Source organism: Oryctolagus cuniculus, chromosome 16, assembly GCF_051225735.1.
Source record: "Oryctolagus cuniculus isolate XC-2025 breed Fujian yellow rabbit chromosome 16, ASM5122573v1, whole genome shotgun sequence".
Lineage (NCBI taxonomy): Eukaryota > Metazoa > Chordata > Mammalia > Lagomorpha > Leporidae > Oryctolagus > Oryctolagus cuniculus.
In genome coordinates, this window is record NC_142882.1 from 3,439,197 (window position 1) to 3,465,507 (window position 26,311).

Here is a 26,311-nt window from a genome sequence, read left to right on the forward strand (position 1 = left end):
AAATAAAAAAAAAAAGATATAAAAGTGGAATTGTTTTAAAATGATATGGGAGTGTAATTAAGTCAGTGTATCAGTAATTGATTAAGTAGTGCTTGAATACAAGATTAAACACAGAGAAAAGTTATTTTCACTTAGCAGTTCTGGAAAATGAAGCTTGCCTTTAGAATGACTTAATCCACATCCTACCATAGAGAGTTATGCTTCACAGAGATAGCTGGATGCTTTCTCTGCACCTAAAATTCGCAAACTTCCAATCCACGATATTAAGAGTGGCATAGCAGGTTAAGCCTCTGCCTGATGCAGGCATCCCAGATGGCACCAGTTTCAGTCCCAGCTGCTTCACTTCAAGTCCTGTTATCTGCAGATGCTTGGGATTTTGGGCCCACACCTACTTGGGAAATCAAGAAGAAACTCCTGGTTGCTGGTTTCAGATCAGCCCAGCTCCAGCCATTGCAGTCTTTTGGGGTATGAACCACCAGGTGAAAGATTTTCTCTCCCTTTCTCTCTCTTCCTCTCTCTCATTTTCCTTTCCTCTCCTCCTCCCCCTGTCACTCTCCCTCTTCTTTCCTCCTTCTACTTCTCCTATTTCTGTAACTCTGCCTTTCAAGTAATTGAAAATAAATAAGCCGGTGCCACAGCTCACTAGGCTAATCCTCTGCCTTGCGGTGCCGGCACATTGGGTTCTAGTCCCGCTCGGGGTGCTGGATTCTGTCCCAGTTGCCCCTCTTCCAGGCCAGCTCTCTGCTGTAGCCAGGGAGTGCAGTAAAGGATGGCCCAAGTCCTTGGGCCCTGCACCCCATGGGAGACCAGGAGAAACACCTGGCTCCTGCCATTGGATCAGCGTGGTGCGCCGGCAGTAGCACGCCAGCCATGGTGGCCATTTGAGGGTGAACCAACGGCAAAGGAAGACTTTTCTCTCTGTCTCTCTCTCTCACTGTCCACTCTGCCTGTCAAAAAATTAAAAATAAATAAATAAATACATAAACAACTAACTTTCATTAAAAACCAACACAAGGAACCTTGACTGGTTGAATAGCTCATATTATTGAGTGAATAGCACCCTTAAAACAAGGGCTGCTGCTTGCTCTTGTTCAAAGTGAGGACACAGCAAGTATGTGTCATGTATAAAGGCAGAGTAGTCCTCACCACACATGGAATCCTCTGGTACCTTGACCATCTCTTCCCAATCCTAAGAAATCTTGAAGAATGAGTTTGTGGTGTTAAAATGGCACAGATTGAGATATACTTTTAAAGCAACATGAAGAAGTTCAGAGAGTAGGTCTTAGGGCTCTGTTATTAGAAAAAGAGAATGTACTCATCAGTATGTAAGGTACTTAGGAGGAGTAAGTAATAACTGACTAATATGAGGTAGATGGACATGAATTTTTTATTTATTTTTTATTTTTAATTTTTAATAAATTTTATTTACTTGAGAACAGAGTAACAGACAGTAGAGGGGGAGACAGATAGAAAGGTTTCTGTCTGTTGGTTTACTCCGCAAATGGCCGCAATTACCAGAGCAGTGCTTATTCAAAGCCAGGGGCTAGGCATTTCTTCCCATCTCCACAGGAGTTCAGGGGCTCAAGGACTGGGGCCATACTCTCCGGCTTTCCCAGGCCATAGCAGAGAGCTAGATTGGAAGAGCAGTCAGGGCTAGAATTGGCACCCACAAGGGATTAGCCTACTGAGCCACTAGCCTGCCCCTGAAAAGCATAAATAATGACTAAAAATTTCATAGATGTCATTTTTATATGTTGTCACCAACAACAAATAAGGAGTATTTGTCTAAACTAGCTCAGTCGGGTATTTTAGAAGGTCCTTGTGAATCAGCAATAACTGAACGGGGGATGATGTTACTGTAAGTTTCTCACCAGATATGGATCAGTGTGTGAAGTGTCTGGATCATCAGTATGCCAGCACAGAGCATGACCGCTGCCTGAAAAAAGCTGTGGCCTTCTTGGCTTATGAAGACCCATTAGGAATGACCCTGGTCTGCACAGCTCTGTGTTTTTCTGTCCTCACCGCTGGGGTTCTTGGTGTCTTTGTGAAGCACCGAGACACTCCCCTAGTCAAGGCTAACAATCGTTATCTCAGCTACATCCTGCTCATTGCCCTCATCTTCTGCTTCCTCTGTTCCTTACTCTTCATTGGTCATCCCAATACAGCCACCTGTGTCCTCCAGCAAACCACATTTGGAGTGGTGTTCACCGTGGCTGTTTCCACTGTCCTGGCCAAAACTACCATTGTGGTTCTGGCCTTCAAGGTCACTGGCTCTGGGAGAAGGATGAGACACTGGCTGATATCAGGGGCACCTAACTCCATTATTCCCATCTGCTCCCTGATCCAACTGGCTCTCTGTGCCATCTGGCTTGGGACTTCTCCTCCCTTTATTGACACAGATGCACACTCAGAGCCTGGCCACATCATCCTGGTGTGCAACAAGGGCTCAGTCACTGCCTTCTACTGTGTCCTCGGCTACCTGGTCTCCTTGGTCATGGCCAGCTTCACCGTGGCTTTCCTAGCCAGGAATCTTCCTGACAAGTTCAGTGAAGCCAAGTTCCTGATGTTCAGTGTGCTGGTGTTCTGCAGTGTCTGGGTGACCTTCCTGCCTGTCTACCACAGCACCAAGGGGAAGATCATGGTGGCTGTGGAGGTCTTCTCCATCTTGGCCTCCAGTGCAGGGCTCCTGGGCTGCATCTTTGTTCCCAAGTGCTACATTAATCTCCTAAGACCTGAGAAGAATGCTTTGAAAGGGTTAATGGATAGGATAATTTCCAAGAAAACGGATGTTCTGAAGAGTAGCACTTAAGGCTCTCGCAGTTTTCCATGGTTAGAAACAAAAATTCAAAAAACTGGTTTTGCATTCTGATGTTATAAAATAACTTGCAGAATGTAACGGCCTTATGAACAATTTATACTTGTCTTAAAATATTTTCGCTCTGAAGGACCAATTCACAGAGAAGAAAGGGAGAATGGGACAAACCTGCCATCTGCTGATAGACGCTGAAGATGTCTAAGTGGCCCAGCGTTGGTTCTGAAGAGAAGCCTTTGAGGCTCTCTCAGTTTCAAGGATTTGAAACTAGTATTTACAAAACTGATTTTGCATTCTGATGCTATAAAATAACTTGAACATTTTAATCACCTTATGAACAACTTACATTTCTCTTAGAAACTTTTTAATTCTCATACACCGAATAACAAAACAGAGCTATAGTGGGAAAAACCATCTGGTGATATACTCTGAAGATATCCACAGTGGTACAGTGCTGGTTCAGGCCAAAGAAAGGAGCTCAGTTAGGTTTCCATGTGGGTGTCAGGGACTGCATGAGGCCATCTTCCACTGCTTTTTCTGGATCATCAGCAGGGAGCTGGATTGCAAGTGGACAACCGGGACATGGCCTGGCAACCACATAGGATGTCGGGGTTACAGGTGAAGGTTATATCCACTACACCCCAACACAGGCTGCAATCATCCTCTCTTCTTCAAAATAATACTGTGTACAAATTTCTTAGCCTGGGTTTTAAGTTCACAAATGAAACCCATCTCAGATAAAGGCTCTCCTTGAATCTTTTCATTTCTGCATTTTCATTGTCAACTGTTCAACTTCGTAATATTCATATTTTAATAAAATGAGTTACATATTTATTTGCTGTATTCATTCATTCAGGGTCTATATTAACTTCAGATTTATAATATACTTGGAATATTTTCATGTAATCATTAGACATGTTAAATTATTTTAATATGTATATGCATTATCCAGGAAATTCTTAGTTATGTTATCATTTCATATAGATTTGAAATGATGTGATAATCACACACCAAGTTTTCATTATATGTAGAACTGATTCTGCAAACTTCTTTTCCATCTGCTCATTTCTGCTTATTATCAATTTGGCTTTAGATTTACTTTTGCCAATACCAGACATAAGAAAGTGATTTTTATATCTTCTTCAGCAGAAAATAATTCAACAAAAAGTAACAATTTTAAAGTGAAGTAATGGCATTTGGACCATTCACTCTCTTGTGCAACTGTTATCTCTGTCATATTTAAAAAATATTTTCTTTGCTACAAATCAGGTTCCTTATCCATTAATGGTCACTCTCAGTTCCTTCTCTTGTAAGTCACACAACCACCAGTCTGTTTCTTTTTCCATGGATTTAATGTCCTGAGTGTTTTGTATAAATTAAATATTTGACTCTGTGGATTTAGGTGGCCTTTGATTTTGCATGGTGTTTTCAAGGAGCATTCACATCATTGCGGGTATCTACATTTTTCATGACAAACTGATAATTCCTTGTAGTAATTCATTGAGTTTTGTGTGTCCAGTTAACCATACACTGACTTGTGTGTTATTTTTCACTTTGGCTGTTTGGAGACACGCACTGATGTACAAGAGATTTTTGCCTATTTTCTAATTTTGGAGTGTACCATTAGGTGTGAGATGTTTTGGTCATCAATGAATTTTATGTTGAATTTGCTAAGGAGGTGACAACTGTCTTCCATACCATATGTGTTGTAACTTTATAGCATGGTTTCAAGATTCCAAATTCCCTATGGCATCTCTGACACCTGACAACTTTGAAAGTTTTTATAGCCAGTTAGTGTTTGTGAAGTAGAGGCTCCTTCTGGTGTGGAACGGCTTGTCCATACTTATTTCTGATTAGCATCATTTCTAATGTCCTTTGGTCATTTATTTATCTGTGCAGAAATATCCATCATATTATATTCCCATTGTTCATGAATTATATTTTGTTGTTACTTCTGCTTTCTAAAAATATATTTTCTTTTTTTTTTGTTTTGTTTTCTTTTTTTTTTTTTTTAAATGTTTTTCTTTTTTTTTTTTAACTTTTATTTAATGAATATACGTTTCCAAAGTACGAATAATGGATTACTATGGCTTCCCCCCCATACCGTCCCACCCACAACCCTCCCCTTTCCCACTCCCTCTCCCCTTCCATTCACATCAAGATTCATTTTTGATTATCTTAATATACAGAAGATCAGCTTAGTATACATTAAGTAAGGATTTCAACAGTTTGCTCCCACACAGAAACATAAAGTGAAAAATAATAGATGATTTTTTTTAATGATGATGAAATCAGATCAGACCTATTGTCATGTTTAATCCCAGTGAGAGTCAAGTTGGGAGTTGATAGTTTCTTTTCTTTTCTTTTCTTTTTTTTTTTTTTTTTTTTTTTTTTTTACAGAGGATCAGTTTAGTATGCATTAAGTAAAGATTTCAACAGTTTGCACCCCCATAGAAACACAAAGTGAAATATATTATTTGAGTACTCATTATAGCATTAAATCTCAATGCACAGCACATTAAGGACAGAGATCCTACATGAGGAGTAAGTGCACAGTGACTCCTGTTGTTGACTTTACCAATTGACACTCCTGTCTATGGCATCAGTAATCTCCCTATGCTCCAAATATATTTTCTTGTTTGTAAGTTACTCAATTTGTTTCTATTTCAAATTTTACTTGATGTATACAAGTTTCATGAATATCATATATACAGTTTTAGATCACAGAGATACTTCCCACCTATCCATTCATCCTGTCCACAAAAATCTGAAGCTTCTTTTTTTAAAAAGATTTATTTATTTTATTTGAAAGAGTTAAACAGAGAGAGGAGAGGCAGAGAGAAAGAGAGAGGTCTTCCATCTGATGATTCACTCCCCAATTGGCCGCAATGGCCAGAGCTGTGCCGATCCAAAGCTAGGAGCTCCTTCCAGGTCTCCCATGATTTGGGCCATCCTCCACTGCCTTCCCAGGCCACACAGAGAGCCAGACAGGAATTGGAACAAACGAGTCTCAAACTGGTGCCCATATAGGATGCTGGCACTTCAGACCAGGGTGTTATCCCACTGCTCCACAGCGCCAGCCCCAATCTTATTCTTCTTCCTCCTCCCTCTCCTATCGCCACTCTTAATTTTTGCAAAGAACTGTTTTCTGGTTTACTTTATACTCAGGAGATTAACCTTACCATATGTAATGTGCTCTACAAATGATATGAAGAAACCAACACTATTCCTCAAAATAAAGACAAAGGCTATAAAAAAAAACAAACCATAGGAATCTCAAATTGTCAATTTTACTCCAACATTACATTTAGGCACTTGTTATGATGGATAAGAGAATACATATGGTTTATGTCTGTTTTCAATACTGTCTGATTTCTCTTAAGTATCATGGTTTTCAGCTGCATCAATTTTGTTGCGATAGACAGGATTTCTTTTCTTTTTTTTTCCTGCTGATTAATATTCTTAGAGTATATATACCATGTTTTCTTTATCCATTCAGCTATTGACGGATATCTGGGTTGATTCCATTTCTTAGCTATTTTGAATTGAGCTGCAATGAGCATGGAGGTATAGATGACCCTTTTTCGTGCTGATTTCATTTTGTTTGAGGAGATTCCTAGGAATCAGTTGGATGGGTCATATGGCAGATCTATTTTCAGCTCTCATAGGTTTCTATACTGTGTTTCACAATGACTGAATCAGTTTATATTCCCACAACCTGTGGATGAGGGTACATTTTCCTTCAAATCCTCTCCAGCACAGGTTGTTTGTTGATTTCTGTAGGAGAGCCATTCGGACAGGTGAGGTGAAATCAACCTAAATGCCCATCAATGGAAGAATGGATAAAGAAACTATGGATATGAACTCTATAGAATACTACAAAGTGGTAAAAGCAAAAAATGAAATCTGGTTATTTGCAACAAAATGGAGGAATCTGGAAAACATCAAATGCCCTAAACAGCACTTTGGCCTCAGGATCAGCCCTTAAGGCATTTGGATTTGGCTGAAAAGCTTATGAGAGGCATGGAGGCATGGAAAGCCAAGACACAGTAGCCAAAAAAAAAAAAAAATCCTAAAGAAAGATCTCTGTCAGTGAGATCCCAGCGTAAATAATGGGCCATCAAAGAGGGAAATACCTTTTTCTGAAGGGAGGAGGGATCTTCCCCTTTAATTATGGCCTTGTCTAAATAAGATTGGAGTTTGTGAACTGAAGAGGCTTCCAGGGGCTAGTGCCGTGGCTCACTTAGTTAATCCTCCGCTGTGGCACTGGCATCAAATATGGGCACCAGGTTCTAATCCCGGTTGCTCCTCTTCAAGTTGAGCTCTCTGCTCTGGCCCAGGAAGGCAGTGGAGGATGACCAAAAGTGCTTGGGTGGCTGCACCCACATGGAAGACCAGGAAGAAGCAGCTGGCTCCTGGCTTCAGATTGGCATAGTTCTGGCCACAGCAGCCATTTGTGGGGTGAACAAACAAAGGAAGACATTTCTCTCTGCCTCTCCCTCTCTCACTGTCTAACTCTATTCATAAAAAAAATAGGCTCCAAAGCCTTGGTAGCTCATGAAGAAAGCCTCAGGTGATTACTGACATCATAAATAAGAGTGTCAATTGTTAAATCAAAAACAGGAGTTACTGTACACTTGCTTCTATATAGGACCTCTGTCCTTAATGTGTTGTACTATGAGAATTAACGGTAAAACTAATCTTCAAACAGGACTTGATACTTTGTGTGTCTGTGTGGGTGCAAACTGTTGTAATTTTACTTAGTATAGAGTTGATCTTCTGTATATAAAGATAATAAAATGAATCTGAGTGAAGAATGGGATGGGAGAGGGATTAAGAGATGGATGGTATGCTGGTGGGAGGGTTGTTACGGGAGGAAGAACCACTGTAATCCAAAAGCGGTACTTTTGAAATTTACATTTGTTAAATAAAAGTTTTCTATAAAAAAGATTGTAGAAGATATGTGATAAATATGAAAGAAATAGTTAAGCAAAAAAATTATGAATAGATCTGGGTGCCAAATTTTTTGAAATTCATGCATAATGTTTCATAACACACATTTTCAATACATTTTCGAAGCCTTCTCATTGCATGGAATTCATCCTTTCCAGTCCCAACCTTTGTTCAGTGAATCTTGTGCATTCAGATTGACTCTACTTTTAGTTTCTACACATTAGAGAGAATGGGAGATGTTTGCTCTCTGATTTAGATTTACTTTTCTTGTTTAACTAAATAGATAACAAGTTTTGTCATTGTACTGGTAATAAATCTAACTCATAAAGACATTATATTTGCAATTTTATGCAAGTCAGTGAATTTTCTGTGTTTTGTTCCTATACTTCATCTCAATTTGCATGAGTCTGTATTCAAAATCTCACTAATGGCATCAGAGCATTGACTAGGCAATGGAGAATGTGTTTTGCTTAAAATATTAGGGAACTCATTGATAGAAGTTTGAGTTTAGGAAACTTCTGAGTGGAATAACAGAGTTCTCTTCCATGCTCTCTTGTTTCCCTCCTCATTAGATTTACTCCATTAGTGATACCTCACACTGATATGCAAGCACAAATGATTAGTCAGTGTTGATCATCATTACTGCTTACAAGACATGCTATCCATTTTGTTCAGTTGTGTTGTGCAGTCTCTTGGTTTTGCAAAGTGTTAAAGGTATGTAGCTGCTCTGATGGTGTCCTACATGAGTCCTTAAAGTCATTTACATTCAAGAAGTACAAGTATCTGTATGCATCATCCTGCCCTTGGTGTTTGTCGTGGTGGGAATAAAGTGATGACTTCCAGCTAGTATTGTCTGCCTTATAGTAAAAAGTGAGAAGTCCTCAAATAGTCCCTAGTTCTCATGAGAGTATTAACCAAGGTTTTAGTGTGAAAACAGATTACCATGAGATTACCATGGTTAACAGCAATGTGGAAGGGTTTCATATTTTACAACTGAAGATGTGATGATTTGACATACAGAATGAAACTCCTGAATTCAGGATGATTACTGGTTCCACAGCGCTTGAGAATCAGAAGGCCTATTGGGTATCTTTGTAAACAGGATGTGCTTTGGGTCTGTGTGGCATCAAGGCAATGTGTGGCTCCCCAGAACATGGTGTCTGGAGGCTGCCCTATTGTTCTTTGGGTCTTTGAAGTGTGTTACACTGGATTTTTCTGGTCTGAAAACTTTCTGAGAAACTCACCTGATGCCTCTCTTCATGCCCTCTGATGCAATACAGGTACATAATTGCCAAAATTACATGAAGAGGTTTATTGACAAAGCCCATGGACCAAATGTAACTAATAGAATTTATGCCCTTGAGTCTTTGTACCCATGGACTTGGAGGAAATACTTGCACCTGGGGTGAAGAGGATGATTCACAAACATGTTTTCCTTCTTGTGTTTTTCATCAGGACAGAAGCCCTGAGCTGCAGAGCCTCAGGGTAGAAAGGGTTCCAGATTCCCACATGGACGAATGGACAGATGGTAGAAAGAAATCAGATTGAGCAGTATTAAAATGGCTTGATGCGAGGAATCACACACACACACACACACACATGCTATTTGTATGCACATGCATGACCCTTCAAGTTCCACTATGGTTGTGTCCTAGGGTTTTCACAGACTTTGAAGATGTTTCCTTTGATTTTTCTGTTGCTCTTTTTGCAACTGTGTCTCCTTGTGACTTGTCATGATGATCAGAACTGCTTTTTCCAGATGGAACGGAGTTATTACAAGGATGGAGATATTGAGATCGCTGCTTTTTTCCCCATTTACATATACCTTGTGGACAGAATGATTAATATTTTCAAAAAATATGTCACATTCAAAGGGTAAGTTCTCTTTGCCATAATCATTTTTCCTTGATTTACATAATAGATGCTTGCTATTGGGTCTGCAGATGGATAGACACATGCGTTGTGTGTCCCTGCCCTTTCCATTTCTGTCCCACCTAAAAAGTTCTGATAATTAACTTGGAGCATGTGGAAGACATTTCTTTCTGCCTGGCACATTGAATTGTTCAGGGAAATGTTATCTCATCATAGGAGAAAGGAGAGTCTGGTTGGGATCTTCTTGTCCTTCTCTGTCCATGTTCATCAGCTCAGGGGCCTATTGTGCCTCAGTAGCAGGTTCTTACAGAACCCATTCACTGAAATGAACAACCCTGAGTTACATGAGCTCTTCCACATGTGCTCACAAACTTTTCTGCTACATATTAGATTTGGGGCCATGAGCTCACTTCATTTCTTCTACAGTCAAAAAGAAGAAAAGATATTCAAGAAAGTAAGATTTTACTAGGTAAAAGTAACCTCAGGCCACAAGTATAATAATAATTGTATGTTAATGATGAATATACCCATGAGAACTGTAATGGTTGGAATCTACACATTCAGGATGCACCCCTGATTCTTTTTCTGGAAAAATACATTTCAGAAGAGGGATTATTCTGCTTCTGCCCATCTTTAAGATACTGTCTACCTGTAGCTAAATATAAATGTTTCATATATATTTATATATGAATATTTCATGCCTCCAGAATATAGTATCTTGTAGGACAGTGAAATTGTTTTCCTCACATCTGTTTATTTTGGTGCTAATTTCTAATTGGTTTCTTTTTTTTTTTTTATTGGAAGGAAAGCTTTTTTTTTTATTTTTTTTTAAACTTTTATTTAATGCATATAAATTTCCAAAGTACGACTTATGGATTACAATGGCTTTCCCCCCATACCGTCCCTCCCACCCACAACCCTCCCCTTTCCCACTCCCTCTCCCCTTCCATTCACATCAAGATTCATTTTCGATTATCTTAATATACAGAAGATCAGTTTAGTATACATTAAGTATGGATTTCAACAGTTTGCTCCCACACAGAAACATAAAGTGAAAAATAATAGATGATTTTTTAAAGTGATGATGAAATCAGAGCAGACCTATTGTCATGTTTAATCCCAGTGAGAGTCAAGTTGGGAATTGATAATTTCTTTTTTTTTTTTTTTTTTTACAGAGGATCAGTTTAGTATGCATTAAGTAAGGATTTCAACAGTTTGCACCCCCATAGAAACACAAAGTGAAATATATTGTTTGAGTACTCGTTATAGCATTAAATCTCAATGTACAGCACATTAAGGACAGAGATCCTACATGAGGAGTAAGTGCACAGTGACTCCTGTTGTTGACTTTACCAATTGACACTCCTGTCTATGGCATCAGTAATCTCCCTATGCTCCAGTCATGAGTTTCCAAGGCTATGGAAGCCCTCTGAGTTCTCCGATTCTTGTCTTGTTTAGACAAGCTCATAGTCAAAGTGGAGGTTCTCTCCTCCCTTCAGAGAAAGGTACCTCCTTCTTTGATGGCCCGTTCTTTCCACTGGGATCTCACTCACAGAGATCTTTTGCCAGAGTGTCTTGGCTTTCCATGCCTGAAATACTCTCATGAGCTTTTCAGCCAGCTCCGAATGCCTTTAGGGCTGATTCTGAGGCCAGAGTGCTATTTAGGACATCTGCCATTCTATGAGTCTGCTGAGATTCTCACTTCCCATGTTGGATCACTCTCCCCTTTATTTACTCCATCAGTTAGCGTTAGCAGGTACTAGACTTGTCTATGTGCTCCCTTTGACTCCCAGTCCCTTCACCATGACCAACTGTGAACTGAAACTGATCACCTGGAACAGTGAGATGGCATTGGTACATGCCACCTCGATGGGATTGAATTGGAATCCCCTGGTATGCTTCCAACTCCACCACTTGGGGCAAGTCAGCCTGAGCATGTCCCAAATAATTGGTTTCTACTGTAAGCTATAAAAGTAGGTTGATGATACATAGATCTTTGATAGAAGGTAGATATTAGGACATATATCATTGCAGTATCATTAAAGCCAATGGAATTTAGAACTATAGTTGGTGCCACAAAGGTGAGACATCTGATCAAGTATTTTAGGCATTTGTCCTAAGTTCTATCCAGAAAAAATCTAATGGATACCAGCTTGGTATAATGATATTATTCACTTCACATGATTTTTATGAATTTGCCTATTTTGATAGTGCACATGACATCCCAATTATGAAATATTTATTTATTAGTAGTAGTGGTATTTCTCATGGTTATGCATGCAGTACATCATTTACATGTACCCTAAATGATGGAGACCAGAAGAGTGTAAATTTCCCGTAGTAGGAATAGAGTTTATGAATAGAGCCCAGGTTCCTCCAAGATGTATACCTTGCCAAGTGGAGATCATAACGAAATCTTAGCAAACCCAGGAGAAAATGCCTGTGTTAATGATACTTGGGAATATAATATAAGATTCAACAACTTTAGAATACCCAATAATTATTTATAAACTGTTCTTAGAGATAAGAAACACAACATAAAACAGATTGAAAAGGCAACTCTCACAAATGCCCAGTGTGTCCAAAAATCTTTTAGACCTTTTATACCAATGGCAGCGGGAATAAGAAATGAGAGGTTAAGGAATTGATGGAAATGTAAAGAATGAGGAGGGGAACAGAGAAATATGAACTACAAAATGGAATATTATTTGATACTCTTAACAAGAATTTTTAAAGTTCTTCATTCTGTACACAAAGTATGAGTGAAATATTTGGATAACAAATATTTATAGACATGAGATTTATATAAAACAATAGATATTGAGCAACTCTTTACATGGTAATGGATACCTATATATAAATATATAGGCAGAATATGTATATAATATGCATGCATACATACATATTATGTTGCAACATGAACCAAGAAAAGAAAGACTGTCACTTCCTCTGTAGCACACAGTGACCCTTAATATCAGTGTCCATGACCTAGTCTATTCATAATGACTCAACACACAGTAAATCTGAAATACATACAAGGGGCTCCTCATTTACACACTTTGTGAAATGTCAGAACCTGGAAAGTAGAAATGCATCATGTTCTTTGCATGGAAGGATATTTATGTTTGGTTCTGTAGGGAAACTTGGGTGAATAAGGCCAGTTTGGAGTATATACTTATACCACTGATAATGATTTACTTTAATATATACCTAGTGTTCAAAATAAATGCATGACTGTCTTAATTGTAAAGCATTACAAATCCAACCTGGGAGTGTTTCAGGCTTTTCTAAAGTGTCCATACCTTTTCACTGATTTCCTTCTTTCAAGCTCTGAATCTGATTTCATTTTCCTGGCTTGTGATGGTGGTTGATGGGTGAGTTTGTTGGGGAAGAGATTTTTCAGGATATATCCAGACTTACATCTACCATTCTCAGTGCTTTGACGTCATCCTTCTATGTGATCACATAGCCTTCAGTTGAGTTACTCTCTTTTCCCATTACAACCTGCAGCCTTATGATCATAGGACTCCTATTTCAAGAAGCATATAATGATGTGATAAGATGAAGCATCATTGTAGTTTCCGAATATAGGAGTATTTGTAGAGGCAGTGCTAAAGATGCACCTTTCCTTGTCAAGTTTTCTTTGAAACATGAATGTTCTTTCTAGGTGTGCATAAACTTTTGAAAGGGCATTCCAGAGCATATTATAGCATTTAGATATCAAATATAAAAACTTAGAAGACGTAGTTGTTGCCAGAGATGATTTAAATTGATAGGTTTATATTAAAAAATAAGATCATTTTCTTTGGCTACATGGACAGCCATGTGATAACATGCCCAAGACATTATAATGTAAAAGCAGATCTTATTTTCAGAATCATTTAGGCTGGGAGACCGAGATCAAGGGAGTACCAGCTATGGTTCTGGTGAGGACATGTGTCCTGCAAATGCAACACTCTTAACACACTGTCCTCAGCAAATGTGCAGATAATCATTAGAACATATGAATCTTTGGCCAAGACCAATCCATCTGTTACAGTTATTACAGAAGAATTGATGATAATCTGGATTTGAGGCTTCTTCCTTAAAGATCCTTGTGCCTTTCATACAGGTTTCAGTCCAAAAACTACCAGTATGTTCTGGCCTTGGTTTTTGCTATTGAGGAGATCAACAAGAACCCCCAGCTTTTACCCAATGTGACCTTGGGATTTGATCTCTATAATGTCATGCACAGTGACATGATGGTGATGCAGAATCCCTTCATCTGGCTTGCAGGACTAGAAGAGGATGTTCCTAATTACATGTGTAGGAAACAGAGCAAGTCTGTAGCTGTAATATCAGGAACAAGCATTGCTGTCCAAGTAGGGACACTGCTGGATCTCTACAAAATTCCACAGGTGAGTGTGTAAGTGAAAGAGAGGGATAAAACACATCACCTGAGGTGCCTGACTTAGACCCAAAAATGTAAGTGACAGAACCAAATACACTTGTCACAGCGTGTGATCAAAAGCGAAGGGGTATAGAGATTAGGTGGATAAGCCACATATTATCAGAAGCAGAGTGTTGGCAAGTGAAAAGGAGAAATGTTTTCCTTAATCTGTGAATGTAATGTCTCAGGAACTAGGATGTTTTCATGCAGGGGGATGAGAAAAATGAAATATTCTAAAATCTTCTGATGCTTCCATCATCTGCTTAATTTCTTCAGGAATAAGATAGTACACTATGGCAATATCCTTACACAGATTTCTTGCATTTTCTCTTAGCTGACTCTTGGGTCTTTTGAACCACTTCTGAGTGACAGTGGTCAGTTTCCTTCCCTCTATCAGATGGCCCCCAAAGACACTTCTCTGGCCCTTGGCATAGTCTCCTTGATGCTCCACTTTGGGTGGACCTGGGTGGGTTTGGCCATCTCAGACCTCCCAAAAGGTATTCAGTTTATGACTGATTTGAAAGTAGAGCTGCAAAAGAATGGCATCTGTGTGGACTTTGTGGAATTGATCCCAGTCACTGAAGAGTCACGTATTTCACTCCAGAATAGGTTTCATATCCAGATCCTAAAATCATCAGCAAATGTGGTGATTCTTTTCTGTGACACTGATTCACTCATAGACATCAGCTTTCCAACATGGGAACGTGTAATGACATGGAAAGTCTGGGTCACCACCTCACAATGGGATTTTGCCAGCGATGAGCGTCATATTCTGCTCCACTCATTCCATGGGACTCTCATTTTTTCACACCACCGTGGTGAGATCTCTGGTTTCAAAAATTTTCTTCAGACAGCTAACCCTTCCAAATACCCAGAAGACATTTACCTCTTAAGATTCTGGTCATTGGTTTTTGATTGCTCAGTTACTGGGGCATCCTGTAAAACTTTGCAGAACTGTCCACTGAATGCCTCCTTGGAAACCGTGCCTCCACATCGTTTTGATATGAGCATGAGTGATGGGAGTTACAACATATATAATGCTGTGTATGCTGTGGCCCACAGCGTACATGAGATGCTTCTACAATTGTTAGAAATGCAGCCAGTGAACAATGGGGCAAAGGTGGCATTTTCTCCCTGGCAGGTAATTTGGTTTCCATTGTTTGACATGTACTCCTGAAGTGATCCCCTTAAGAGCTTCTGCCGGTGTTCAAACCAAGTAGCTTGGGGACATTTCTCCAATCACAAGATATATATGAGCCTCTGCTTGTAATTTGTCATAAGACACAGGGTTCCATTGACAAGTGGGAAGGTAACTTGGATAAGCTTCAGTGTTGTGTCTTAAAAAGTACTCTCCCATCCTGTCAGTTTAATTAGGACTTGTGAATACCTAGACTCTGTCATTCTGTTTTCAGTCTCAATGGTAAAAAATTATTACTTTTTAGTGTCAAATGTTGTTGAGTATGTTCATCCACAATGTACATAAGACATCTCATTAAATTGCATATTTTTTATCCTGGTAACTGTACTACAGATGGTTGTCCTAGGTACACTGAGAAAATAAGTGAGTGTTGGTTGCATGGAGTCCAAGTTGGAAATGATCAGAATCTCACAGTTAGATATTTTTGATTGCCCTAGTTTTTAGATGAAAATGAATGAAATCATACTTACTTTGATGTAGTTCTCATCATGTTTTTAGTTTTAATTCATTGGGTAGCTATAAAAAGTTCCCTTTGTTTATTTGTGATTACAGACAAAAGGCTTTCTCTAACCTGGGTTTGATGTGTTATTGCTTGGGCAGTCTTCATGTGAATATGATGTATTTTTTCAGTTGCACCCATTTCTCAAGAACCTCCAATTTACCAATCCAGCTGGTGACCTAGTGAATTTGAATCACATGACGAATTTGGAAGCTGAATATGACATTCTCAACTTTTGGAATTTTCCATATGGTGTTGGACGTAAGGTTAAAGTAGGACAGTTTTCCCCTTATGCCTCACAGAGCCAGAAGTTGTCTCTCTCTGAGAATTTGATAGAATGGGCCACAGGAATTACAGAGGTAAGTTGCAGCTGATCATAAGGTTCACAATGCACATTGTTACCCACAATTCATATGGGGATTTGTTCCACTTGGCTTATTAAAAACACACTTAGAGACATTAAACTATACCCCTTCCAATCTAAATACTTTATTATGTTTTTAGTGTCTGAGGTTGGACAGTACACACACTTGTTTCTCCACATGTTTTGATTCCATTTATTTAGAAAATCAAATTGCATGCAATCATTTTGTCAGAAATAGGTATCTACAGTTTAATTGAACAGGTTTTGCAGGACTTGAAAACACTCTACATGGAACATAAGCAATAGTCCCAACTCTGACCCACACTCATCTGATTTTTCTCAGACTCCACACTCAGTATGCAGTGAGAGTTGCAGCCCTGGATTCAGGAAAACCCCTCTGGAGGGAAAGCCTACCTGTTGTTTTGATTGCACACCTTGTCCTGAGAATGAGATTTCCAATCAGACAGGTAAGTCAGTGCCAGCCTCATGGAGAAGTTAACACCTGTTTCTTAAAATATTCCTCTTCTCCATGGAAAGAAAAGGATGTGGAGTATGACTGCTGAGAAGATTCTTTTCACCTTCTGGTAGAAGTTAAACCTTATATTCAGTAATAACCCTAAAATGATAAAAGTTTGCACACTATACTTTACTGCATGTAGTATTTGCAAAATCATTTAGGTAAATTCACGTCTGTGTTCCTTGTACATGAATAGATAAAATGCTTTCACCTAATTCAAGCATAGCATGCTTGGAGTGAGAAAGCACAACTCTTATCAAACTGTGTGTAATTTGAAAAACTGTATTAGAAATTATACAGTATATCATGCTGAGGATAATACTCATCAGATATCATAAACGAGCTAACCTTAGCCTTTGAGCAAAATCATTGCATATCAAAATATAAATCTTCAGGAACATTCATATGCTTACACTCATACACACTCATGAGTAAAATTTATTTTGAAAGAATACAGGCTGACATCCATGGTAAAAAGCATGCATATCAAGGTAAGTCAATGACAGCAAATTCAACACAAGCGCTTGAAGATTGGTTGTGGACATTATGAGGAAACTGAAGTAAATAAAAACTGGAAGAGCTTACAGTTGGTGATCATAAAACAAGTAAAATTTATGAACCTCAGCCAGTTGGAACAGTACTAAAAACCAGATTACAATGTCTGTGTGTGTAACACAAAGAGAGCTGAAGAGGTCTCTGTACAGATATAAAAGATACTAATATTAATATTAGAACATGTGAATCATTTAATGGTGATAGATTGAAGAATATAGAAGAAATTCAAAAATTTCCAGATAGAATTTTTATGAAATACTTTCAGAAATATTTGAAAAATCTAAGTAACCTCACAGTTATTAATATAATTCCCAATACTTTTATTGAGATAAACACCTTTATCAAACGTTTGCATAGGAAAGGAACTCTTTTTCTCAATTCCTGTACAGAATAGGAAAATTTCTGTTTCTTCTACAGGAACATCTTTTTTTTTAACTTTTATTTAATGAATATAAATTTCCAAAGTACGGCTTATGGATTACAATGGCTTACCCCCCATAACGTCCCTCCCACCTGCAACCCTCCCCTTTCCACTTCCCTCTCCCCTTCCATTCACATGAGGATTCATTTTCAATTCTCTTTATCTACAGATCAGTTTAGCATACATTAAGTAAAGATTTCAACAGTTTGTTCCCACACAGAAACATAAAGTGAAAAATAATAGATGATTTTTTTAAAGGATGATGAAATCAGATCAGACCTATTGCCATGTTTAGTCCCAGTGAGAGTCAAGTTGGGAATTGATAATTTCTTTTTTCTTTTTCATTTTTTTTAAAAAGATCAGTTTAGTATACATTAAGTAAAGATTTCAACAGTTTGCACCCCCATAGAAACACAAAGTGAAATATACTGTTTGAGCACTCGTTATAGCATTAAATCTCAATGTACAGCACATTAAGGACAGAAATCCTACATGAGGAGTAAGTGCACAGTGACTCCTGTTGTTGACTTTACAAATTGACACTCCTGTTTATGGCATCAGTAATCTCCCTATGCTCCAGTCAAGAGTTTCAAAGGCTATGGAAGCCTTTTGAGTTCTCCGACTCTTACCTTGTTTAGACAAGGCCATGGTCAAAGTGGAAGTTCTCTCCTCCCTTCAGAGAAAGGTACCTCCTTCTTTGAAGACCTGTTCTTTCCACTGGGATCTCACTCAGAGAGATATTTCATTTAGGTGTTTTTTCTTTTTTTTTTTTTTTTCAGAGTGTCCTGGCTTTCCATGCCTGAAATACTCTCATGAGCTTTTCAGCCAGCTCCGAATGCCTTTAGGGCTGATTCTGAGGCCAAAGTGCTGTTTAGGACATCTGCCATTCTATGAGTCTGCTGAGTATCTCACTTCCCATGTTGGATTACTCTCCCCTTTATTTATTCTATCGGTTAGTATTAGCAGGTACTAGACTTGTTTATGTACTCCCTTTGACTCTTAGTCCTTTCATTATGATCAATTGTGAACTGAAATTGATCACTTGGAATAGTGAGATGGCATTGGTACATGCCGCCTTGATGGGATTGAATTGGAATCCCCTGGTATGGTTCTAACTCTACCATTTGGGACAAGTCAGCTTGAGCATGTCCCAAATTGCACATCTCTTCCCTCTCTTATTCCCACTCTTATGTTTAACAGGGATCACATTTCAGTTAAATTTCAACACTTAAGAATAACTGTGTATTAATTACAGAATTAAACCAATCATATTAAGTAGAACCAACAAAAAACTACTAAGAGGGATAATGTATTAAGTTGTTCATTAACAGTCAGGGCTATGCTGATCAAGTCACCGTTTCTCATAGAGTCCATTTCACATAAGCAGGTTTCCTTTTTGGTGTTCAGTCAGTCATCACGGATCAGGGAGAACATATGGTTTTTGTCCCTTTGGGACTTTCTTATTTCACTCAGCATGATGTGTTCCAGATTCCTCCATTTTGTTGCAAATGACTGGATTTCTTTGTTTCTTACTGCGGTATAGTATTCTAAAGAGTACATATCCCATAATTTCTTTATCCAGTCTACCGTTGATGGGCATTTAGGTTGGTTTCAGGTCTTGGCTATTGTGAATTGTGCTGCAATAAACATTAGGGTGCAGACTGCTTTTTTGTTTGCCAATTTCATTTCACTTGGGTAAATTCCAAGGAGTGGGATGGCTGGGTCGAACGGTAGGGTTATCTTCAGGTTTCTGAGGAATCTCCAGACTGACTTCCATAGTGGCTTGACCAGTTTGCATTCCCACCAACAGTGGGTTAGTATACCTTTTTCCCCACATCCTCGCCAGCATCTGTTGTTGGTAGATTTCTGAATGTGAGCCATTCTAACCGGGGTGAGGTGAAAACTCATTGTGGTTTTGATTTCCATTTCCCTGATTGCTAGTGATCTTGAACATTTTTTCATGTGCCTGTTGGCCATTTGGATTTCCTCTTTTGAAAAATGTCTATTGAGGTCCTTGGCCCATCTCTTAAGTGGGTTGTTTGTTTTGTTTTTGCGGAGTTTCTTGATTTCTTTCTAGATTCTGGTTATTAACCCTTTTTCTGTTGCATAGTTTGCAAATATTTTTTCCCATTCTGTCGGTTGTCTCTTCACTCTCCTGTTTCTTTTGCAGTACAGAAACTTCTCAATTTGATGCAATCCCAATAGTTGATTTTGGCTTTGACTTCCTGTGCCCCCGGGGTCTTTTCCAGAAACTCTTTGCCTGTGCCAATAATTGAAGGGTTTCTCCAATGTTCTCTAATAACTTGATGGTGTCAGGACGTAGATTTAGGTCTTTAATCCATGTTGAGTGGATTTTGTGTAAGGTGTGAGGTAGGGGCCTTGCTTGATGCTGCTGCACGTGGAAATCCAGTTTTCCCAGCACCATTTATTGAATAGACTGTCCTTGCTCCAGGAATTGGTTTTAGATCCTTGATCAAATATAAGTTGGCTGTAGATGTTTGGGTTGATTTCTGGTGTTTCGATTCTGTTCCATTGGTCTATCCATCTGTTTCTGTACCAGCACCATGTTGTTTTGATTACGACTGCCCTGTAGTATGTCCTGAAATCTGGTATTGAGATGCCTCCATTTTGTTGTTGTTGTTGTTATTGTTGTTGTTGTTCTACAAGATTGCTTTAGCTATTCGAGGTCTCTTGTGCCTCCATATAAATTTCAGCATCATTTTTTCTAGATCTGAGAAGAATGTCTTTGGTATCCTGATTGGAATTGCATTGAATCTATAAATTGCTTTTGGGAGAATGGACATTTTGATGATGTTGATTCTTCCAATCCATGAGCATGGAAGATTTTTCCATTTTTTGGTATCCTCTTCTATTTCTTTCTTTAAGATTTTGTAATTTTCATCATAGAGATCTTTAACGTCCTTGGTTAGGTTTATTCCAAGGTATTTGATTGTTTTTGTAGCTATTGTGAATGGGATTGATCTTAGCAGTTCTTTCTCAGCTGTGGCATTGCTTGTGTATACAAAGGCTGTTGATTTTTGTGCATTGATTTTATATCCTGCCACTTTGCCAAACTCCTCTATGAGTTCCAATAGTCTCTTAAAAGAGTTCTTTGGATCCTCTAAGTAAAGAATCATATCGTCTGCAAAGAAGGATAGCTTGACTTCTTCCTTTTCAATTTGTATTCCTTTAATTTCTTTTTCTTGCCTAATAGCTCTGGCTAAAACTTCCAGAATTATATTAAATAGCAGTGGTGAGAGTGGGCATCCCTGCCTGGTGCCAGATCTCAGTGGAAATGCTTCCAACTTTTCCCCATTCAATAGGATGCTGGCCGTGGGTTTTTCATAAATTGCTTTGATTATATTGAGGAATGTTCCTTCTATACCCAATTTGCTTAGAGTTTTCATCATGAAAGGGTGTTGTATTTTATCAAATGCTTTCTCGGCGTCTATTGAGATAATCATATGGTTTTTCTTTTGCAGTCTGTTAATGTGGTGAATCACATTGATTGATTTGCGAATGTTGAACCATCCCTGCATACCAGGGATGAATCCCACTTGGTCTGGGTGGATGATTTTTTCTGTTGTGTTGTTGTAGTCTGTTGGCGAGAATTTTATTGAGGATTTTTGCATCTATGTTCATCAGGGATATTGGTCTGTAATTTTCTTTCAGTGTTGCATCTTTCTCTGGCTTAGGGATTAAGGTGATGCTGGCTTCATAGAAAGAATTTGGGAGGATTCCCTCTTTTTCGATTGTTCTGAATAGTTTGAGAAGAAATGGGATTAGTTCTTCTTTAAATGTCTGGTAGAATTCAGCAGCTGGCGCCGCGGCTCAACAGGCTAATCCTCCACCTAGCGGCGCCGGCACACTGGGTTCTAGTCCCTCTCAGGGCACGGGATTCTGTCCTGGTTGCCCCTCTTCCAGGCCAGCTCTCTGCTGTGGCCCGGGAGTGCAGTGGAGGATGGCCCAATTGCTTTGGCCCTGCACCACATGGGAGACCGGGATAAGCACCTGGCTCCTGCCATTGGATCAGCGCGGTGTGCCGGCCATGGTGGCCATTGGAGGGTGAACCAACGGCAAAAGTTAGACCTCTCTCTCTGTCTCTCACTGTCTACAGGAACATCTTAATTTGTTTGATCAAATACTGCCAGATATTTCAGCAAAATGAACTTGTAAGACACTGTTGTTGAAATAAATTCACACATAGAAATTTTAAACAATGTAAACCCAACAGTATTTTTAAATAGGTTACATTATGCTCAATGTCTTGCATAAAGTGTAATTCAGTTTATAATCCTTGAAAAATAGTAATAAGAATGAGCATTTCTGAAGAAAACCATTTAATAAATTTAAGTTATCTAAGAATTATAAAAAAAGAACAAAACAACACAAAATGCCAAAAAGAAGGATCAGTTTTCAATCCTAGAATGCCAAAAACATGGAAGTTATGGCTGAAGATTGTATACAAAGTTGCAGAAAGAATGTAACTTCTGCAGGAAATTACCCGTTGGTCTCTTTGTGTATATAATAAAAATGAAAGCCATGCAAGTTATTATAAAGGAAGATTTAAAATGGCATCATTCTCAACTGATATTGGGATGGTGTAATACAATCAAAAATCAGTAATTGAGTTAAGTAGTGCTGGAATACTAGATTAAATACAAAAAGAGATATTTTTGCTTATCAATTCTGGAAACAAAGCTCTGAAAGATGAGCACATGTAATGTCTCAAAAGTATGAACTATCCAAAAATAAGACCACCTAAACTTTGGAAGACATCTGCAGGTTGTGACAACTGACATTGATGGAGAAATGTATGGAAAAAGAAGCGGATACTGGCAGAGATGGAGATAAAATTCATGTTCAAGAATAAAAAGGCAGCAAATTGGAAATATGCCAGTAGGGTTCAAGGTGATCTACAGACAGACTTTGATTACAGGCAGCATCCCAGTGTATCCTTGGTGGAAATTTGCTCAAGGGTGACATCTTATCCAGAAGGTATCAAGTGTACAACTCTTCTGTGTTTCTCTAGAGTTTAATCATCTGTTTTCTAATGGTGATCTCTCAATCAGTGCTTGCCCATAGAATGACTATCCAGATCCTACCTTAGAGAGATGTGGTTTAGTGAGATCGTTGTGTGCTTTCTGTGCACCCAAAATTCACAAAGTCAATCTCCCAGTGCATGACACTAAGGGTGGGAACCTGGGGCCAGTGCTGCATCATAGTAGTTGAAGCCTCTGACTGGGATGCCAGCATCCCAGTTGGGCAGCGGTTCCAGTCTCAGCTGCTTCACTTCCAATGCAGCTCTCTGCTGATGCTTAGGAAAGCAATAGAAGACAGCCCAAGTTTCTGAGTCCACACCATGTAGGAGACCCAGAAGAAGCTCCCATTTATTGCCCTAAGACAGCCTAGTTCCATTTATTGCCATTATTTGGGGTGTGAATCACTGGTGGAAGATGTCTTTCTTTCTCTTTTTCACTCTTTTCCTTTCTCCCTCTCTTTTTCTCCCTGCCCACCTGTCCTTCTCTCTCTCCCTCTCCCTCTCTCTCCCTCATACTTCTCTGCCTCCTTCTGAAACTCTGCATTTCCATTAAATTATAAATAAATAAAAACACTCATTAGAAATAAAGACTGGGGCCCTTTGGTCATTGATTAGGCAATGAGAGTACAGAGGGAATAACACCAATAAAACAAGGGCTCACTGCAGGCATGGAAAGCCAAGACTCTGGCCAAAAAATAGGCTACATGGAGGATCTCTGTGAGACCCCAGTGGAAAGAAATGATCATCAAAGAAGGATATACTCTTCTCAGAAGGGAGGAGAGAACATCCACTTTGCTTATGGCAGTGTCCAAATGCTGATGGAGTCTATGGTTACAGAGGACTTCCATAGCCTTGGCAGCCCATGGCAAGAGCCTTGGGTGATCACTGATATCATACGTACGAGTGTTAATTGTTAAAGGATCAACGAAGTCACTGTGCATTTATTCCCCATTTAGGAACTCCATCCATAATGAGTTGAACTGTGAGAATCGACTGCAATTTTTTCTCAAACTGTACTCTATATGTAGTGTGTCTGTGTGGATGCAAACTATTGAAATCTATATGTTATATGGAGTTGGTCCTCTGTATATAAAATCAAATAAAAATGTAACATAATGAAGAAGGAGATGGGAGAGGGTGAGGGAGGTGGGATGAGAGTTGGGATGGGAGGGTGGGTTTAGGGGAAAGAAACACAATATTTCTAAAGTTCTATCTATGAAAAAATGCATTTGTTGAATAAAAACTTTAAAAGAAAAAAATATGAAAAAATGCAATCACTATATAAAAACTTAAGAAAACAAGGACTGCTGCTTGCTCTTGTTGAAAGTGAGGATGCAGCAAGCATGTGCCATATATAAAGGTCAGAGTAGTCTTTATAATACATGGAAACCTCTGGAATCGTGATCACCACTTCCAAGTGTGGAGAAACCATGAAGAATGAATTTGCGGTGTTAAAATGATACAGGCAAAAAAGGTAGGATTTAAAGCACCAGGAATAGTTTCAGAGAGTAGCCTGTAGGGCTTTGTTAGGAGAAAAGGTACATGTACTCATCATTATGCAAGGTAGTTAGAGAGATGAAGTAATAACTCTGGCTAACATGAGGAAGATGGGCATGAATAATGGCTAATAATTTCCTAGATGTTATTTTATATGCTATTTCAACATCAAATTAGGGCTATTTGCCTAAACTAGCTATGTCCGTTATTCCAGAAGGTCCTTGTGAATCAGAAATAACTGAACTCAGGATGATGTTCTTGTACGTTTCTTGCCAGATATGGACCAGTGTATGAAGTGTCTGCATCATCAGTATGCCAACACAGAGCGAAACCAGTGCTTCCACAAAAAAGTGACGTTTCTGTCTTTTGAAGATCCCCTGGGGATGACCTTGGTCTGCACAGCTCTGTTCTTCTCTGTCCTCACTGCTGTGGTCCTTGGGGTCTTTGTGAAGCACCGAGACACTCCCCTAGTCAAGGCCAACAATCGTTGTCTCAGCTACATCCTGCTCATCGCCCTCATCTTCTGATTCCTCTGCTCCTTATTGTTTATTGGTCGTCCCAACACAACCACCTGTGTCCTCCAGCAGACCACATTTGGAGTGGTGTTCACCATGGCTGTTTCCACTGTCCTGGCCAAAACTATCACTGTGCTTCTGGCCTTCAAGGTCACTGCCCCAGGGAGAAGGATGAGACACTGGCTGATATCAGGGGTACCTAACTCCATTATTCCCATCTTCTCCCTGATCCAACTGACTCTCTGTGCCATCTGGCTTGGGACTTCTCCTCCCTTTATTGACACAGATGCACACTCAGAGCATGGCCACATCATCCTGATGTGTAACAAGGGCTCAGTCATTACCTTCTACTGTGTCCTGGGCTACCTGGGCTCCTTGGCCATGGCAAGCTTCACTGTGGCTTTCCTAGCCAGGAATCTGCCTGACAAGTTCAATGAAGCCAAGTTCCTGACATTCAGCATGCTGGTGTTCTGCAGTGTCTGGGTGACCTTCCTGCCTGTCTACCACAGCACCAAGGGGAAGGTCATGGTGGCTGTGGAGGTCTTCTCCATCTTGTGCTCCAGTGCAGGGCTCCTGGGCTGCATCTTTGTCCCCAAGTGCTACATTATTCTCCTAAGACCTGAGAAGAATGCTTTGAAAGGATTAAGGGATAGAAGAATTTCTAAGGAAACAGATGTTCTCAGGTGTAGCTCTTAGGCTCTCTCAGTTTTTATTGGTTAGAATATAAAATTATAAAACTGATTTTGCATTCTGATGTTAAAAATAACTTGTATAATGTACCCTCCTTATGAACAATTTATACTTTTCTTAATATGTTTTTATTCTGAAGGACCAATTTACAGAAAATGAAGATAGAGAGTGGGAGAAACCTTCCATCTGGTAATGGAATCTGAAGATATCTGTAGTGGCCCAGTGCTAGTTCATGCCAAAGCAAGGAGATTAATTCAGGTTTTCATGTGAGTGTCAGGGACAGAAAGGCTTAGGCCATCTTCCAAAGCATTTTCTAGATCTTAACAAAAAGCTGGATTGCAAGTGGAGCGGACAAGACATGAACTGGCACCAACATGGGATGTCGGGGTTATAGGTGCTACTTATAGCCACTATACCCCCATGCTGGACCCATTCCTTCTCTCTTCAAAATAATACTATGAACTAATTTCTTAGTCTGGGTTTTATGTTCATAAGCACAAAACCAATCTCAGATAAAGGCTCCCCTTGAAACTTTCATTTCTTTTCAATCCTGTATTTTCAATGTCAACTCATTGACATTGTCATATTCATATTTTAATAAAATGAGTTACACATTACTTTGCTGTTTTTATTAATTCATTAGAGTCAATATAAAAATAAGCTTATTAATATAGTTGGAATATTTCAGCGCAATCTTTAGGCATGTTAAATCATTATAATGTGTAATTCATTGTCAAGAAAATGCTGAATTATATATCATTTCATATGAATTTAAAATGATGTAAAAAAATAAATAAAATGATGTGATAATCTCACACCAAGTTTTCATTATACATAGAAGTGATTCTGTAAACTTCTTTTCCATCTCTTCATTTCTATTTATTATCAATCTGGCTTTGATTTACTTTTTCCAATACCAGACATAAGAAAGTGATTTTTGATGTAATC

General features: G+C 39.0%; 1 protein-coding gene across 1 annotated transcript; it reads left to right on the plus strand.

Annotated features, from left to right (window-relative positions):
* The first annotated feature begins 1,876 nt into the window (after positions 1 to 1,876).
* LOC127486448 (vomeronasal type-2 receptor 116) lies at positions 1,877 to 25,369 on the plus strand. Its single transcript, XM_089316300.1, is given in 7 exon segments — positions 1,877 to 2,263; positions 9,525 to 9,640; positions 13,749 to 14,034; positions 14,401 to 15,207; positions 15,895 to 16,122; positions 16,471 to 16,594; positions 24,435 to 25,369. Coding segments are annotated over 7 exon segments (2,883 nt in total).
* Positions 25,370 to 26,311: the final 942 nt, after the last annotated feature.